General features: G+C 50.0%; 1 protein-coding gene across 1 annotated transcript in view; it reads right to left on the bottom strand.

The window, feature by feature from the left end:
• Window positions 1-305: 305 nt before the first annotated feature.
• Window positions 306-15,483, bottom strand: part of CA12 (carbonic anhydrase 12) — a 60,879-nt gene continuing 45,701 nt past the window's right edge. The window contains exons 5-11 of the mRNA XM_032621504.1: window positions 14,440-14,535; window positions 13,536-13,599; window positions 13,152-13,309; window positions 11,678-11,807; window positions 2,702-2,734; window positions 1,746-1,833; window positions 306-980 (exon numbers count right to left, since the gene is read on the bottom strand). Of these exons, the coding sequence (XP_032477395.1) occupies window positions 908-980; window positions 1,746-1,833; window positions 2,702-2,734; window positions 11,678-11,807; window positions 13,152-13,309; window positions 13,536-13,599; window positions 14,440-14,535 (642 nt within the window). The 3' untranslated portion in view covers window positions 306-907. The remainder of the gene's footprint in view (window positions 981-1,745; window positions 1,834-2,701; window positions 2,735-11,677; window positions 11,808-13,151; window positions 13,310-13,535; window positions 13,600-14,439; window positions 14,536-15,483) is intronic.

Below are 15,483 nucleotides of genomic sequence, written 5' to 3'. Positions count from 1 at the left end.
CCTCAAGGAGAGAGAAGGCAACAACACATTTTCAAGGAATAGCCCAATTATTTATAAAATCCGTAAAGTATGAAACATAACAACACCCCTGACAGGAGGTTGGGTCGGGCTTAATATTCTGTCCTCACACATAGGGCTTGACAAGCAACTTCTGATTCCAGTTCTCATTCCAAAGTGAGACTCTTCCAGATCTTACGTGTCTTCTCTCTCTCTGAGGTCCATTCAGTGCGTCTGATTCAATTGTAAAGCAATTATACTCCAATAAAGAAGTTAAATAGACAAAAAAATAAACAAGCAAACAAAGGGCAGGACTTGGAAAATGCCTCTACTATATTACAAAGAATATCTCTTGTTTTCTTTTTGTCTCGGACACCTTGACCCTTCCTGTTACCCCCGTCCCCCCAGCTGTAAGGTCAGACTAAAGGTTTTGTCATAGCAGAAGGAAAGCAGACAACAAGCCCTTCCCTGAGGAAGGAAACAGTCTGAAGAGCAGAGCCTAAGTCTGAGTGCAGAGAGAGTCCGTGTTCTGGTCTGAAAGCATGGACAAAAAGCAGAATTCCCAGGACACTGGAAACCACATTCAAGTGAAGCCCCGGATGAGAGTGTTTTCTAACCATTAACAGCCTGCAGCGGGCGACGTGGTTTGTGCTCCCCGAATCCGGACCACTTCATGGTCTCACACTCACGAAGCAGACAGCTCAGATTTCCTACCTCCTAGGCAAGCTCTCCCCATCCACGCTCCCACTGGGGGTGGCATGGCATCAGGATGGTGGGGTCCCCCAAGGGTCTGGGGTGCTTGTGGGTGGAACTCCAGAGAACCCTCAGGTATTTCAAGTGTCCAGGGAGCCACAGCAGGTTGTGTCCAAAGCCAGGTCCTTCCTTGGACACAGCTGGGCATGCCAGGGCCTCAGGCATGGGCCTCAGCATCCTGCTTGACGGCCGGTTTGTAGATGACTCCTTTGTTGGCAACTTTTTTGCTGCTGGAACAGCAAGGACACATGAGTGTTGTTAGTCAAAGTGGAAAGAGAGGCAAGAGCAGCCCAACTCAGCTACGGAATGAGGCAAGTCAGATTCCTCCCTTGGAGACCTTTCTCCAGTTCTGTTGGTCTTGGGAGGAAACGCCCCCCAATAAAGCATTAACCAAAAGGGAACCTGTTCATTGTTCAACTGTTCTCTTTTAATGCTTGACGATACTGAGACCTGCATTCTGATGAAGGTCTCATTACCACCCTGCTTCAAATCTCTGATTCCTACAGGGTTTCTGACAACCTCTTTTTTTCATAGCAGGAAAAGTAAATTAGGTTTTAGGAAAAACTAACCATGACAATAAAAACACAAGGAAAAGGCATCAACGTGAGTAAGAAATCAAACAATTTCCCTCAGTTTCCTTCTGGGTTCAGGGAAGAAAAACCGGATGTCAAGATCTTAGAAAGAAGACAGCCTTGGTGCTTGTGTGTAGGTAAATGGGACCTCCCTTCCAAATCAAGAGGCTTGTCCAGGGGTCTTAGCAGGGGCAGCAAAGCTGGCAGACCCACCTCCAACTCTGAGCGCAATGACTCTTGAACCACCAGCACCCAGTGTCTCACTGGATCAGTGGTGTTTGGGAAATGGCACTCCCAAACCAACCAAGGATAAGTGTTGGTACAGGTGACAGAGCTCTTCGTTCTGCAGGCTGCCTTCCCGAACAGATCAATCCTCATGGACACAAAGCCACCCACTCCCATCCTGGGCCCAAATCAGCTCACCTCTTCTTCCTTCTGAAAAGCCAAATGGATACTGCCAGGACAATACAGATGCCCAGAACGCCAGCCAGGGCCACGAAAAGGGCGATGCCTGTTGAGGGGTAGTGCGCACTCATTACAATCCTCCCTTCCCCTTCATGTCATCCCCGTAGCACATGTGTGCGCAGTCAAGCGACAGCTGCAGAATCACCCACAGAAAGGTGTAATTTCCCCATCTCTGTTCTTAGGTTCTGGTCTTTGGCCTAGCAGGATTGGCTGGAGTACTCACAGGGGGCCATTTGCAAATTGTAGCGATTCTCCAGCAGGGGTTCTCAAACTTGCACCAGCATCATCTGAAGAGCTTGTGTCTAATGTAGACTTTTTTTGAGCCCAACCCTCAGAGACTCTGATTCAATCTAGAGTTAGGCCCAGGAATCTGCATTTTAACCAAACACCTCTAGCTGATGCTGATGTATGTGGTCCATGAACCACACTTTGAGAAACCCTGGGCTACAGAATAAGAACTTATTCCATTTTTGCTTGCTGGATTTAAGGCCCCTTGAGATGCCTCTTTATCAGCTTTGGCCCCAAGTTCCATTACACAGTCCTAAGCAGTCCAAAACAACCAGGGCCCATTGCCAAGGTCAACTGGCTGGTCACCCAACCTCCATACTGGGCTTAGGCCTAGTTTTTAGGCAATGGCTTCCCATCCTGGCAAACAGAAGGTCTTGGATAGGCTTTTTGAATGTACACATGCTATAAAGTGATTAGGTCGTTCATTCGGGGAGCATTTGATTGGCAGCTCATCTTTGAATCAGAGAGTGACTTGAGGGTAAGACACGCGGTGAGGAGGGGGTCAGGAGTCAGAGTGATGGCACAGAGAAGCAGAGAGGATGGGCTTGAAGAATCACAGGCCCAGATCACACCGAGAATCACAGTGATCACCCAGCTGCAGCATGCACGGCCGGTTGGCCACATACCCAGACTCGGTCCTGTGTAGGTAGGGTCTGGCCCTTCAAAGGGGAGAGGAAAAGACCGGAAATTAACCGAGTCAAGCCCTGGCGTATTTGACCAGTGTGTTGAGTAGAGCTCTACCTTTTGTCTGGGTGGAGGTACAGGGCTGATGCAGCCCTCCTGGGGATGTTCACTCCTGGCTGAGGTGCCTGATGGGGTAGAGGGCATTGCCCACCCAGGGAATTCGCACCGTGATCCCTCCCTCTGATGCTCCTTTAATCACAGCAGTCTCTTTGTGTGGCTAGGACTTCAGTTTTTGATCCAATATGGCCAACTTGGAAGGTGAGGAAGGGTAAGAATCAGAGTCTACCTTGGTGGGCTGTCATCTGCTTCTCTGGCACCTACCTCTCTTTCTCAGCAAGGAAGCTGCCAGGTTCTAGCTGGCTGGGGCCAGCAGAGCTTGGTTGGAACCTGTCACCAGCCTTGTCCACCCATCCCCGTCCAGTACTGTTGTCATGGTTTGGTTCTATTTTTGCTTTGGCCCCGGTGGACAAACTGGAGAAGCCCCTCCACCATACCAGCCTCTCTTCCCTGCTACATGGAGACAGAGGAGCGTGGCTTCTTCAGCAAGTTATTGTTGGAGATGAATGGGGTGAGTTAGTGGGGTCCTCAGTGGGGCTGAAATAGTGCCCAGTGATCTAAGGTGAAATCCCATGGTCAGCCTGCTAGGAACCTCTCTGGAGAGGGCCCTGAGTGAGCCTGTCCTCTCGAGTAACACAGAGGAGCCCAGTCACAGAGCCCCCAGGTTATCCCAGCTGCTTCCAGGTTCTCAGAACTACTCATTCTTCCAGTCAGATTCTCCATCTAAAGAAAGTCTCTGCTTACACACACCTGCCTGTCTGGTGGTTTTCTGATCTCAGTAGAAACTTCTAGCTTGTGGTACGGGGGAGAGGATGGGGGGTTGTTCCAGTTCACACTGGAAGCCAGAGTTGTGCAGATGGTGGCCACCCAGCCAGACACTCAGGAGAGCCTGTGCCCATAGAGCCCACCATGGCGACGGAGACCCTGGGAGAGCCCCGATCAAGTGTGAGATGCAGGCAGAGGGCCAGGGACCACCTCCCCTTGGGGCACTTGATACCCTGGGGAACCAGACCTGAGACTGCAGGGTGAGGTTTTGCTCAGCCCCTTCTCCTGCCATCTGGGCCCAGTCTGGCTGACTCCCCTGGGGCCATCAGCCCCAAGTTCTTTCCCTACTGTCTTCCTTCACAGTCTAATATTGAGCCAGTAGCCTCCCTGGTCCACGGCTGGGCCCTATTTGTCCCTGGTCTGGCTTCCCGGGTGGCCCCAGACTGTTGAAAGGATAAGCAGGGCAGGTATGGATAGAAGCCGTCCACAAAGGGCAGGGTGGCCTGTTCTCTCGGCTGTTGCCGGCCACCACTGGCAGCCCACGGCCTCCCAGGTGGCAGAGAGCGTGGCTCCCCTCGCTCAATTCCCTGCCCTGAACACAGGGACCAGTCTGTGGCTTGGGGAGATTCTCAGGACGTGAGTCTCCCCCTGGGGAAAGCATCAAGTGTTTGTACAGCACATGTTCTGTTCCCTGCATGGCCTGTGGCCTCTGCACACTATAATTTGTTTTGTTTTGTTTTGTTTTTTAAGGTACCTAGAGGTAACCAAGGCCTCTAGGATCTTAAAAACAACAACCGCTGAAGAAAAACCCAACTAGTCGTGATTTCTTTTCCAAGCCTTTTTGATGAAATACACTTTTTTTTTTTGTTCCTAAAGCTCCAGATGCTTGTGGTACGAAACTAGTTCTTGCCACATAAGACTATTACTAGTAAGCTTAACCACTTGGTTAAGCCGTCCAGGTTTCTAAAGTCGTCGCTTTCACAGTCACCTCAAACATCCTGAGAGCCACACAGGCCCCCAGACAACTGACAGCCCCGCTCTGGGGCTGGAGGAGGTGCCCTCAGGCCATGGGCTTAGGGAGCGGAGTGAAGGCTTGGAAGCAAGGCCCCAGGCTTGAGACTTTTCTCATGCGCACGTGGCGCAGCTGGGTGGCTGATCTGGAGGGAGAGTCTGGCTTTCCTGTGTCGCTGAGCAGTGTCCTTGGCTGTATTAGGCCCTATAAACAACAGCCTAATTTAATCCAGGGCTCTAATGTGGGCTCCTTGCTCCTGGATGACGACTTCTTAGGGCCTAAGTTGCCTCTCCTTGGAAACAAGGAAACAAGACCAAGCAGGTATGAAGACAAGGAAGTCCCCAGAGACTGGAACAGATGCTTTACAGACCAGTGTTTGATGCAGCAAAAAACAAAGCAGCTTGACTGAGCGAGCGAAGAGCATAAGCCCCTTGGGAAGAGGAATGGCAGCGAGGGCGGCACCTCGTGGGAATTCTACCCGCCAGGAACCCCAGGGCAGGAAGATGACGTTGGGATGCTATCTCCTGCCAGGTGAGACAGCACCAAGCATCAAGGAGCAGAGCTCCTCTGCTGAGCTGGATAAAGCGCAGGGCTTGCGTCCCACTGGAGGCAGATGCCAGAGCATCTGCTAACTAAAGGGAGAGGGGAGGTCACAAAAGGCATCAGGAGACCTGTTGGGGTGACTAGAGAATTAGTGCCCAGAGAGAGAAGCCGAAGCCTGCATCCCCGCAGCGCCTCTGGGCTGTTGCAGAGAACAGGCATCAAAGATGGTGCAGGGAGGGGCAAAGATTCACTTGCAGGGTAAACACAGAAATGGTTTCTGAATGGCAGATGAGACAGGGAAGTTCCCACTGAAGCACAGTGGGCCAGACAGGAGAAACGAGACAGGCTGGTTGACAGAGACGGCCCATGAGAGGCACGGGGTGAGAACGCAACGCAGGGGCCCCTGAGCTGGCAGGTACGAGAGCACGTGCCACACAGACGTGGGAGAGCTGCCTGCTCTCCATACAAGGCTCCGGTGCAAGTCAGGGTCAGCAGAAGGAGGGCAGTACGACGCACAGAAGGACATCACACAGGTAGAGAAGAACTCCAGTACCACATGCCTCACCCGGGAAGGTACAGGCCCCCGAGAAGATGAGCAAGCTGCTCGCCACGGGGCACTGCTACCTGTCTGGCTGGCTCAGGTGCTGCGTCTTCCACGGGCGTCTTGCTGGACCCGAGGGATGCTGGTTAACTGTGTCTGAGGTCTTCTGAAGCCTCAGGTGCACACCCAGAAAAGTCCAGCGGGAGGAACAAGCACCTTATTTACACAGCTTGCAGTTCCTGAAACAAGTCTAGCATTTTCTAGGTTGATTTGCAGTTCTGTTTATTCAAACAGAGTTTTGAAAAAAAGGAATACAATCCTTTTCCTTTCAGTGTATTATTTTAAAGTATGGACTGTTTTAGTAGGTGACATGTTCCACAGTGATTAGATACGTATACATATAGGTGTATATCTTTAGCAGCCTCCAGTCTTATAAAAGAGGCAGGGAGAGTTTTGGTTTAGCAGGGATTTGAGAGTTTAAATATATAAAATCCAGTTTCAGATGGTAAAACTCTTGTTATTATGCTTAATACAAATCATAGACTCAAGTAACTGAAATGCGGGTCCTCTCTTTGGATGATGCTTTGGTAAGAAAAGCAAGGAAGATGCCCTCCGTAACCACAGAGCGTAACTACCTTAGGAGGACATATTTTACTGGAGTTTTTCTTAACACTGTGGAACCCTGTTGAAGAAATAATTTCTACAAATAAGTCTGCCCAAAAGACGCCGCCAGATTACATGTGGGAACTGGTTTTCTATGACCGTGATAGGGTCTGAGGGCTGTGCCTTCCAGATTGCAGGAATGCAGGCCCAGAAGAGAGAGCCGTGCTGCTCTGAGGGGGCCTAAACCCTGGAACGGTGGGCGAGGGTTATTATGCAGCCCTGGTGCTTCATGCTCTCAGTTCCCTTTGGGGGTCAGGCTGTTTGTGCTGCAGGAATGACAGGTGGTGGGACCGGGGCTCTTACCCCAGTCAGGCCAGATGACAGAAGGCCTGACGGCATCCCTCAGCACCCCCATCCCATCCCGGACCTTTAACACTTGACAGCTATGTTCTGATCTTTACGTTTTCCTCAACAAATAGATTGATTTGAATGCTGTTGGCAAATTGATAACAAAGCAAAATAAAACTTCATAAAACTAGAACTTGACAACCAGTCAGGCTTCTGTTTAGATCGTTCTGCAGAGAAGACACTGGTGGGGAGAGGGGAAGGGAGACGGGTCGGCTCCATTCCTTCAGACTTGTAGTGAGCACCAGGCACGGTGCCAGGCACAAAAGGCTAGTAACACGCCCACAGCCCCTGCTTTAAGGGACTCGTGGTGTGTGGGTAACAGAGGCATGTTTTTTCTTTTTTTTCTTCTGCGTGGTAATACATAATTACCCTGTGGTGTGCTAAAAACTATAACACAGATGAACAGGTTCAGCTGCACTGAAGCAGGAGACTGTAAGTCACCCTCAGGGGCATGGGGAAGACTTTGGCAGGATATGGTTGGAGTTGGGTCTTGAAAATTTTTCCTGGTGGAAGAGGTGAGGGGCATCCCGGACAAAGGGACTCGTGTGTGCAAAAGTCAATAGCGTGCACACATGAAAGCGCCTGCCATGTTGAAGGAGGCCCCGCAGGGCAGGATGGGAGCAGGGGAGACATGCTGGAAGGATCAGCTTTCCGCCTGACCCCTTCTCCCGCTGTCCGGCCCAGAGGCTTATTGCTGGGAGCAAGAGAACATCCCTGGTGGGCTTTTCTGTTCCCCGCAGTGGCTAACGTGGGGCGTGCTCAGTAACACGCGGTGTGTTGAACTGCATTAGGTGTGACTAGGACTCCACTTCTTAGCACATTGGACGATCAGTCCTGACTATTCAGACCCTGTATCCGGGGTAGGCGATTTTAAGGGGAACTCCTCTGGTCTTTCACTTGGATCCTTTGGAAGAATTAATCTTTTTCCATCTAATAGAGTTTATTTATAAATAGGGACTTTTAGAAAGTTGACAAGGTCAATAACCACAAAGCACACATTCTAGTCTCAAAAAATTAGATAATTAGGCATCTTAGCTTTGTAAGGTTTTTTCTCTCTCTTTTTTAAACATTTTATGAAACTACCCAGGTCCCTCAGGGTCAAGCAGATTCTAATCAGGCTACTCCACAGCTCTGCTGAGGGGGAAAGCCCTACCCCTCGACTGCCCAGCGTCCTTGTCTAAGTGTCGCCTCAGCTGGCTCCAGGCTCTGAGGCATGTGACATGCACTCACTCAGAGCAAGCGCACTGAAGACACGATTACAGAAACTTTTTGGCTTCCTCTTGGCCTTCAAGTTTTCCTTGCCCTGACATGTTGAAAATAGAACTTGATAACATTGGCATTTGGGCTTTATTACCCTTTTTCATCTGGACCCAGTGTGGGTGTCTTTGGCTGGGAAGAGGTCAACTTTAGGGAACCGAGAATCGGGCCCCTGGACTATATAGATGTGCCTCTACTGTCTTTCTCCTTCCTCACATCGGGCAGCTGACTCCTACGAGATCTGGACTGCTCCCAGGATGTGTTCCTCCTTTCCAAGACCCCACCTGGAGGACGTGAGTCTTGTTTCCTCTCTTCAGCTCAAGACTTCCATTTGTGCCACTTGGAAGAGGCACTTTTTAAGAGCTGAAAAAAAGTGCCTGGCGTGACTTTCATCTCTCCACAAGGACAGGGCATTTTAACCAAAGGCAACAAGAAACAACATACACGAGAGAAAAAAAAAACATCATATGAAAGGGAAGGAACAGAATGATGAGGGGATTCTGAAGAAAGTTGCTACCTCAGAGGCACCTGGACCCCTGGTGAAGGAATTGGTATGATTCTTTGAAGGGTGAATAGTTCTCTCTCGTCTACTTCTGTTAGCCTTGGCCCTACCCAATTATACAAGAAGAGTACCTACTCAAATCCTAAAGGAAGATGGGAAACAGGGATCGAATAGAATAAAGACCAGGGCATGTGAAATAAAACCCTAGAATCCTGATAGGAGTGGGGAAAAAAGTTCTGGGCCTAGGAAAGTCATTGTACAATCCATAGGGCAGCGGTTCTCAATCAGGGGCAACTTTGCCCCTCCTCCCCCAGAGACACTTGACAATGTCTAGAGATGTTTTGGCTGTCACAAGGTGGGGATGCTGCTGGCATCTAGAGGGTAGAGTTCAAGGACACTGCTAAACATCCTGCAGTGCAAAGGCCAGCCCTCACAGTGAGAATTATCCAGCCCCAAATGTCAGTGTTGACGTGCTGATGCCAAGGCTGAGAAACCCTGCCCTAGGGCCGTCATAGACTCTACACCTCCTAAGGACAGAAACCAAGCTCTGTGTTCCTTTTCTAAAACAGTTGAAGAAAATACAGCGTCCAGTTAAGTGATTCAGTCCCAGTTGTTCCAATTTGGTTAAACCTCAGATCCCCCTCTCAAGGTCCGTGCACTTTCTTTCATAAAGGATTTCCTTAACATTACTTTTTTCCTGGCAGAAAACTCCAGAGTTTTCATTTTCCAACCCCATAGTTCCTGTTAACTTTCAGAGAAGACCCTGAATTAAACGAGCCCCTAATTACAGACATGCCTCAGTGGAAGAGCCTGCAAACAATTGAGTCCAAATTGCTCAAGGTTCCCACTGACAAACAAGCTTACCCCATCAACCTGAAAGGACATGTTACAGTCTGAGACCCGCGCCACGTTGGTGTGAGAAGGCCCTTGTGAATTGCAGGCGCCCCTGGGGGGATGAGGTTTGGGGCTTCACTCCTTTGGGGCTGCCTCATCCTTGTTTCTTAGGGGACAGCCCCATTTGCTGCCCGAGTCTTTGGGAAATGAGGGGAAAGGGAGAATTCTGGCCAAGTTTCTATAATCAGCCTTCAAATGAACAGGTTTGCCTTAGACTGCCACAGATTCTTACTCGAGGGAGAAAGCCCAGCCCAGCCTTTGGAAGCAGCAGCTCTGGGTAAGCCATGCTGGAGGGGCAGCGGCAGAGCTGCATTTGGGCTGTGATCTCCACGTCCTGAGCTGGAGCCGGTCTGGGGGCTTCTGCATAGAGGCCCCTCAAGCTCCCCCAGCCAGACTGGGAGGGTCTACTGAAGCGCTCTGTTACCAGCCTGACTGCACTGCCTGCTCTACAGGCGCCAGCTTAGACCTGAACTGGTCTAAGAAGATGGCTAATTATCCCCGAGGCTACAGTTCATTGTACACGTGGGGGTTACTTTTGGATGTCAAGTTCCTGCATGCTTTCTTCTGTTTCTCTGTAACTGCCCTCACACACTGTCCCTGCAACGTAAAGTCAGGATGGACAGTTGTTACTGTCCACTTAGAATCAGAACATGTTAGCACCGAAAGGACGTTAACTCACCTAGTCCAACCCATCATTTTATGGCTGAGGAAACCAAGGCCAAAGAAGGGACATGATTTGCCTGCGTCATATAGCCAGGAGGAAACAAGGTGAGGCCTTGAACCTGGGTCTACTGACTGTTGAGGAGTATCTGTCACACCATCCCTGGTGACTTGTAGAGACTTAGCACAGAGAACAGAGCTGACTATTATCCTTAAATCACAAGGAAAATTCTACCTGATCTATGTGGGCAGAGTCCCTTATCTCCAGGAGGAGTTTTATTTAACAGTTGAAGTATTTCCGTTTAACCCTTGACTACTATACACTTCATTTAGAAAAATAGGAAAAGAGAATGTTATATCCAGAATAGAACACCAGGGGATAATTCTATGCATTTGAGGTATTTCCTGGAAAAGGAGTTGGTATAGTTATCATCATGTACATCCTCAATTTTTAGGAGGGGCCATTGTTTATAGATTCAGTTTGCAGACCAAGAAACTGGTGAAAAGAGGGAGATGACCTTAACTAGTGACATCTGGAGAGGAGAACACAAAAGATAAATTCTTGGACAGTTCTTGATTAAGTAACTGACAGAGAAGGACGTAATTCTGACCATATGTGTGGGTCAGTGCAGAAGGGCATGTTTCTAAAGCTTTCTGGCAAGGGCCTTGAAATTCAATCTTCCTGTGGTCCACGAAGCTTAGCAGGTGACAGTTACAATCTCACACACTATGAAAGGAACAACAACAGAACAAGGTGCCCCATGTGAGACGAGGAGAGCTGATTCTCTGACAGGTGGGTTAATGGTCATCCTTAAATATGAACCCTTGGCCCAGCTTGGCCACAAGTGATGTGAGAAATTGAACTTAGCGATTTGAAGAGTGTGGGCCCCTCACCCCTTTCCCCGGGCCCCCAGCTTCCAGCTGTCTTGATGTAGATACCGTGCAAGTCAAGATGTTAACTGTCCATCTGGGAGGTTATGGTTACGGATTTAAAAGGAAAAACTGAGCGTCCATAGCTCAGGAAGAAACCGAACTCTTAAGCTTCATTCCGTATAGATCTCGGATGCCTGTGCAAGCTTCAAGGAGATGAGACAAAAGGCAGTTCTGAAGATACTTTCTTGTCTAACGGGCCCTGCTACATTGGACCATGAGCTGCTTGTGGCTCGGATGTGGGTTATGCCCATTTTCTAAAACCTTACAAAGGAGCATCCCTGGACCTTGGTGGTGCTGGTGGTGCCAGGAATCACCTGGCAAGGCCAAAGATGGACCTTGATGCCAAGAAAGCCTGTAAGAAGTTAGGTTTGATCTCATGCAAAGGGCCCTATCATGTATCTTAGGAGAAGGGGTAGGTAGTTCTTCAGGGCAGAGAGGCCCCCAGAACATCCTCTCTTCCCCATCTGTGGGAGACTCCCAGACTTAATGATTGTTCTGGTCTACGCGCCTGGAGGGTCTGGCTCGCGCTTCTCTACCAAGGCTCAGGGAAGTCGAGGTCAGTGGAGGGAGACCTCAGTAAACCCACACACGGTAGCTCCCTCACGCATCTGGTTCCCTCGGCAGCCAGGGTGCTCTTAACCCATCTTCTAAGGGTATCAGTGACAGTGCCCAAGAGGAGGCACCCGATTTCATACAAAACAGACATCTCGGCACCACACTCGCCACACACCGCATCTCCTCACCTTCATGTCGGAAGGAGACGTACACCAGCCTCTCATCAAATTTCTGGACCTGCCGGAAGTTGTTGATCATCTCTCTAGGGGACGGGTCCTCCACCCGTGTGCAGTACAGGGCTGTCTCCAAATCCGTCAGCTACGGGGGAAGAGCAGAAACATACCCCACGGGCAGAGTGACACCCCCTTGCCTGACCTCGAGGGAAAGGACCACCAGATCTCACCTCCGAGGCCTGGCGGGAGACCCTTGAGAAAGCAGTGGGGAAGCCAGAAGCTGCCCCTCCCCTGCGTGTGTCTGAGTGATGGGGCTCGGCGAGCCCGTGTGTCTTCCCACTGTCTTCCCACCTCCCGGGGCTGCCGGAAGGGTTCATGCTGTCAGCTCCTGATTGAGCCTGAAATCTGCCCTGCAGGGAGGGAAACCTGGGGTGGTGAGGGGTTCCTCAGCCTCCCACGGAGACTGCATTCCTCTCCTGAGCCTCATTCAGGACCCAGCTCTGAATCAGAGGGGCCTGGGCCTTAGTCTGATGGTCCCATCAGGAGGAACCAAAAGAGGGAGGCAAGAGTCTCACAGGTCATCTGACTTCTAGTCCCATGGTATTTTCATACACCCATATAGATCATGTAAATGTTTCCAAGGCAGTTTCTGGGTTAGGACATATTACTGCCTTTCTGAGCATTTTATCTCTTGATTCATCACGTCTTTATTCCTGTCAGCCTACTTGCTGCCATTTATCGAGGTTACTCAGATCAATAGCTCATAGTAGAAAGGAAGGAGCAGCAGTGAGAGCTGTGCTGGCTCATGAAGCGGGTGGGGGCCGTGAGCCAGTGTGCAGCGGCCCCCTGGCCCCGTCTCCTGGGCAGCCATGCTTCCGACTGATGAAACTCAGCTGCAGGGTAGAGATACCGGCAGTGACCTGGAACTCAGCTCTATCTTTGGGTCTTAGCTCTGTCACTAACCAGCTGGTGATCCCGAAGTTTCCTCAACTCTCTAACCCTTGCTTTCATCACCTAAGAAATGAGAGGGTTAGAGATGATTCCCAAGGACTCCGTCCCCCAGTTTTACACTAGACTGTGAACTTCTTGAGGGCAGAGATCCTCATTGCTGTAATCCCCATCCCCTCGGCTTTGTTAAAAGTCTAACCTGATCCTGTCTTTATTCTGCCCCTGTAAAGTAGCCATGCTCTTTCCTGCCTGGGAGGTAGACACTATCCACTGAAGGATATATTAGGAAACGCAGCTTAACAGCTCTTATTTAAAGAACTGTGGAGACAGATTCATTTTCCCCACTTGACTTGATAGCTCCACTTTTGAAGCTCAGCCTGTAATTTCTGAAGTGCTTCCAAGCCCCTGTGATATTTGGAGAGGTTTTGAATAGCTTCCAGTGAAACTCTAAGTGAGGAAATTAAGTCGTTGATTATGATATGGGTGGTGGTAGGGTCCGAGGTACTACGTGCTCTCTGACAAGAAAGAGCACGACAGTTACCTGCTGCTGGGAAATTTCCACAGGGTTCCGGAAAACCGTCCAGAGCACGGTCGGGTAGCAAGGAGGTGTGGTCAGGGACCCTCGGTAGCGGTAGTACTCCTCAGGCCTCTTCGGCAGCAGCTCTTCGATGCTGAAACCTTGAATGGACACTTCTTGGCCTGGAGAGACATGTTGGGGGATGATGTCAACTCGCTCCCCAAGGCAGAGGTGCAGCTGAGCATATGAGAGACTAGGAAGGTGAACTAGCCCCATTCTGAGCCACCTGATCCTAGGACTTGGTCACAGACAGTACCCGGCCCCCTGCATGGGTTCTTCTTCAGATCACACAAGGGTGAATACACTCTTCTCCAACAGAGGGTGAATACGCATCCAAGGACCTCTCACCTTTGTACTTTACATCTTTAAGGTGACTGAAGATCTTGTCATATGATGGATTGAAGGAGCCCATCTGCAATAGAGATGGGGCAGGTTGAACAGGGACAGAATTCAATAGGCTGAGCTTGGCTTGACAATTGTGAATGGAAGGGCTCTGCTGAGGGTGTGTAATCACCACTGCTGAGATCCTCCCCAAAGGATGCACTTTACTAGGACAGTCATGATGCATCACTAGGCTGTTAGGGGGTTGGCGGAATGGTCCTGCCCTCTTGCGTCTCAGGACATCCTATTTCCAGCTCAAGGCACTGGGGCTGGGGTGTCCCAGAGCAACAGGTAGAGCTTGTGCTCCTGACTATCTGGCTGTGAGCTTAACGGCCACAAATAGCATGTTCTCTAACCAGAACTTAAGGGAGCTTGAGTTCATGCAAGCCAAGTCAGGCAAGTAAGTATGTTGAGAAACGACATACGTGCTGTCTCCTTAGGGGGGAAAATGCAAGCAAATCAGGAGATGTTCCCATGTTCTGGGATTAAGGAAAGAACTTATGCTGGGGTTCCTATAAAGGATGGAGCTTGGATGCTGGAAATTGTATCAGGCATGTGATGGGGCAGCAGTGAATGATTCCCCCACCCCCGACAGGCCCTGTCCAACTTGGCAATTCCTTGATTATGCAATGGGGCTGGAGACTAGGACTCATCTTTCCAGTGTCACCTAGGACATGCCCATTCCTGCTGTCCAGCCACAGAAAGGGCTGCCTCCAGGCCAAGAGAGCAGGAACCCTGTGCGGAAATAGCCCCTGCTCTAGAGTCAGGACACAGCCGAAACGGAACAGACAGGTGTGCATGGAACCAAATGCCAAGTCTGATGTCATCCTGACATCAAATTTCATGTAAAATGCCTCTCAACATCTCTTACCTCTATGAGAACAGCTAGGACCGCGAGGCCTTCTGGCTTGTCACTGGCGATGCTGGCATTGGGGTACAGGTCCGAGTTATAATAGACCATATGCAGCTGCAGTGGGAGAGGGGAGATGAGTTGCTATCCATCAGGGGATAGGGCCCCATGGGAAGCTTTCAGTTTTGCAGGAGACTGGAATCCAATGGGAGGGACAGACCACCCCCATCCCCAGCTAGATTCGGCCTCCCAGACCCTTGCCTTATGGCCACCCCAGTGTTCCCTTTTCTCTCAGTCCTCTAGACTGCAAACTCCACCAGGCCAGTCTGTCCATCTTATTCACTCATGGTATCCCAGTGTCTGATATGGTGCTTGAAAAGTACCAGGTACACAATAGATTTTGAATGAATGAATGAACAAATTGGCTTTTATACTAGCTGTGAAAAAGCTTGGATACTTTGGAGCACTTCTCCCTTCTGATTTTTCCTACTTACTCTGGAGCCTGGGGCAAAATGGTCCCGTGTGGCTTGCCCAGCCTAAGCCCGGCCACTCTGCATTTGATCTGGGGGCCGGGGCAGTAAACCTCCAACTGTAACTTAATCATACTTGTACCCAGAGCAGGACATGCATTTATCTCTCAGGTGGAGACAATCACAACATGACTTTTATACAGGTTTTATCAACTATATTTTAAGAGACCATGAAACAAAAATGCTACTCCATGAATGTAGACCCCAAAATACCATTCTAAACTCATTTTTTTTCAAAGCAGAAATTACTTATCATTATTAAAGTGAGGAAAAGAGAAGTTTTTGAGAAATGTTGGGTTTAAAAGGTCTAGGTAGGGCTTCCCTGGTGGTGCAGTGGTTGAGAGTCCACCTGCTGATGCAGGGGACACGGGTTCGTGCCCCAGTCCAGGAAGATCCCACATGCCGCAGAGCGGCTGGGCCCGTGAGCCATGGCCGCTGAGCCTGCGCATCTGGAGCCTGTGTTTCGCAACAGGAGAGGCCACAACAGTGAGAGGCCCGCATAGCGCAAAAATAAAAGTCTAGGTAAACTCTGATG

Source organism: Phocoena sinus, chromosome 2, assembly GCF_008692025.1.
Source record: "Phocoena sinus isolate mPhoSin1 chromosome 2, mPhoSin1.pri, whole genome shotgun sequence".
Lineage (NCBI taxonomy): Eukaryota > Metazoa > Chordata > Mammalia > Artiodactyla > Phocoenidae > Phocoena > Phocoena sinus.
This window is presented reverse-complemented; position numbering and strand designations above follow the sequence as displayed.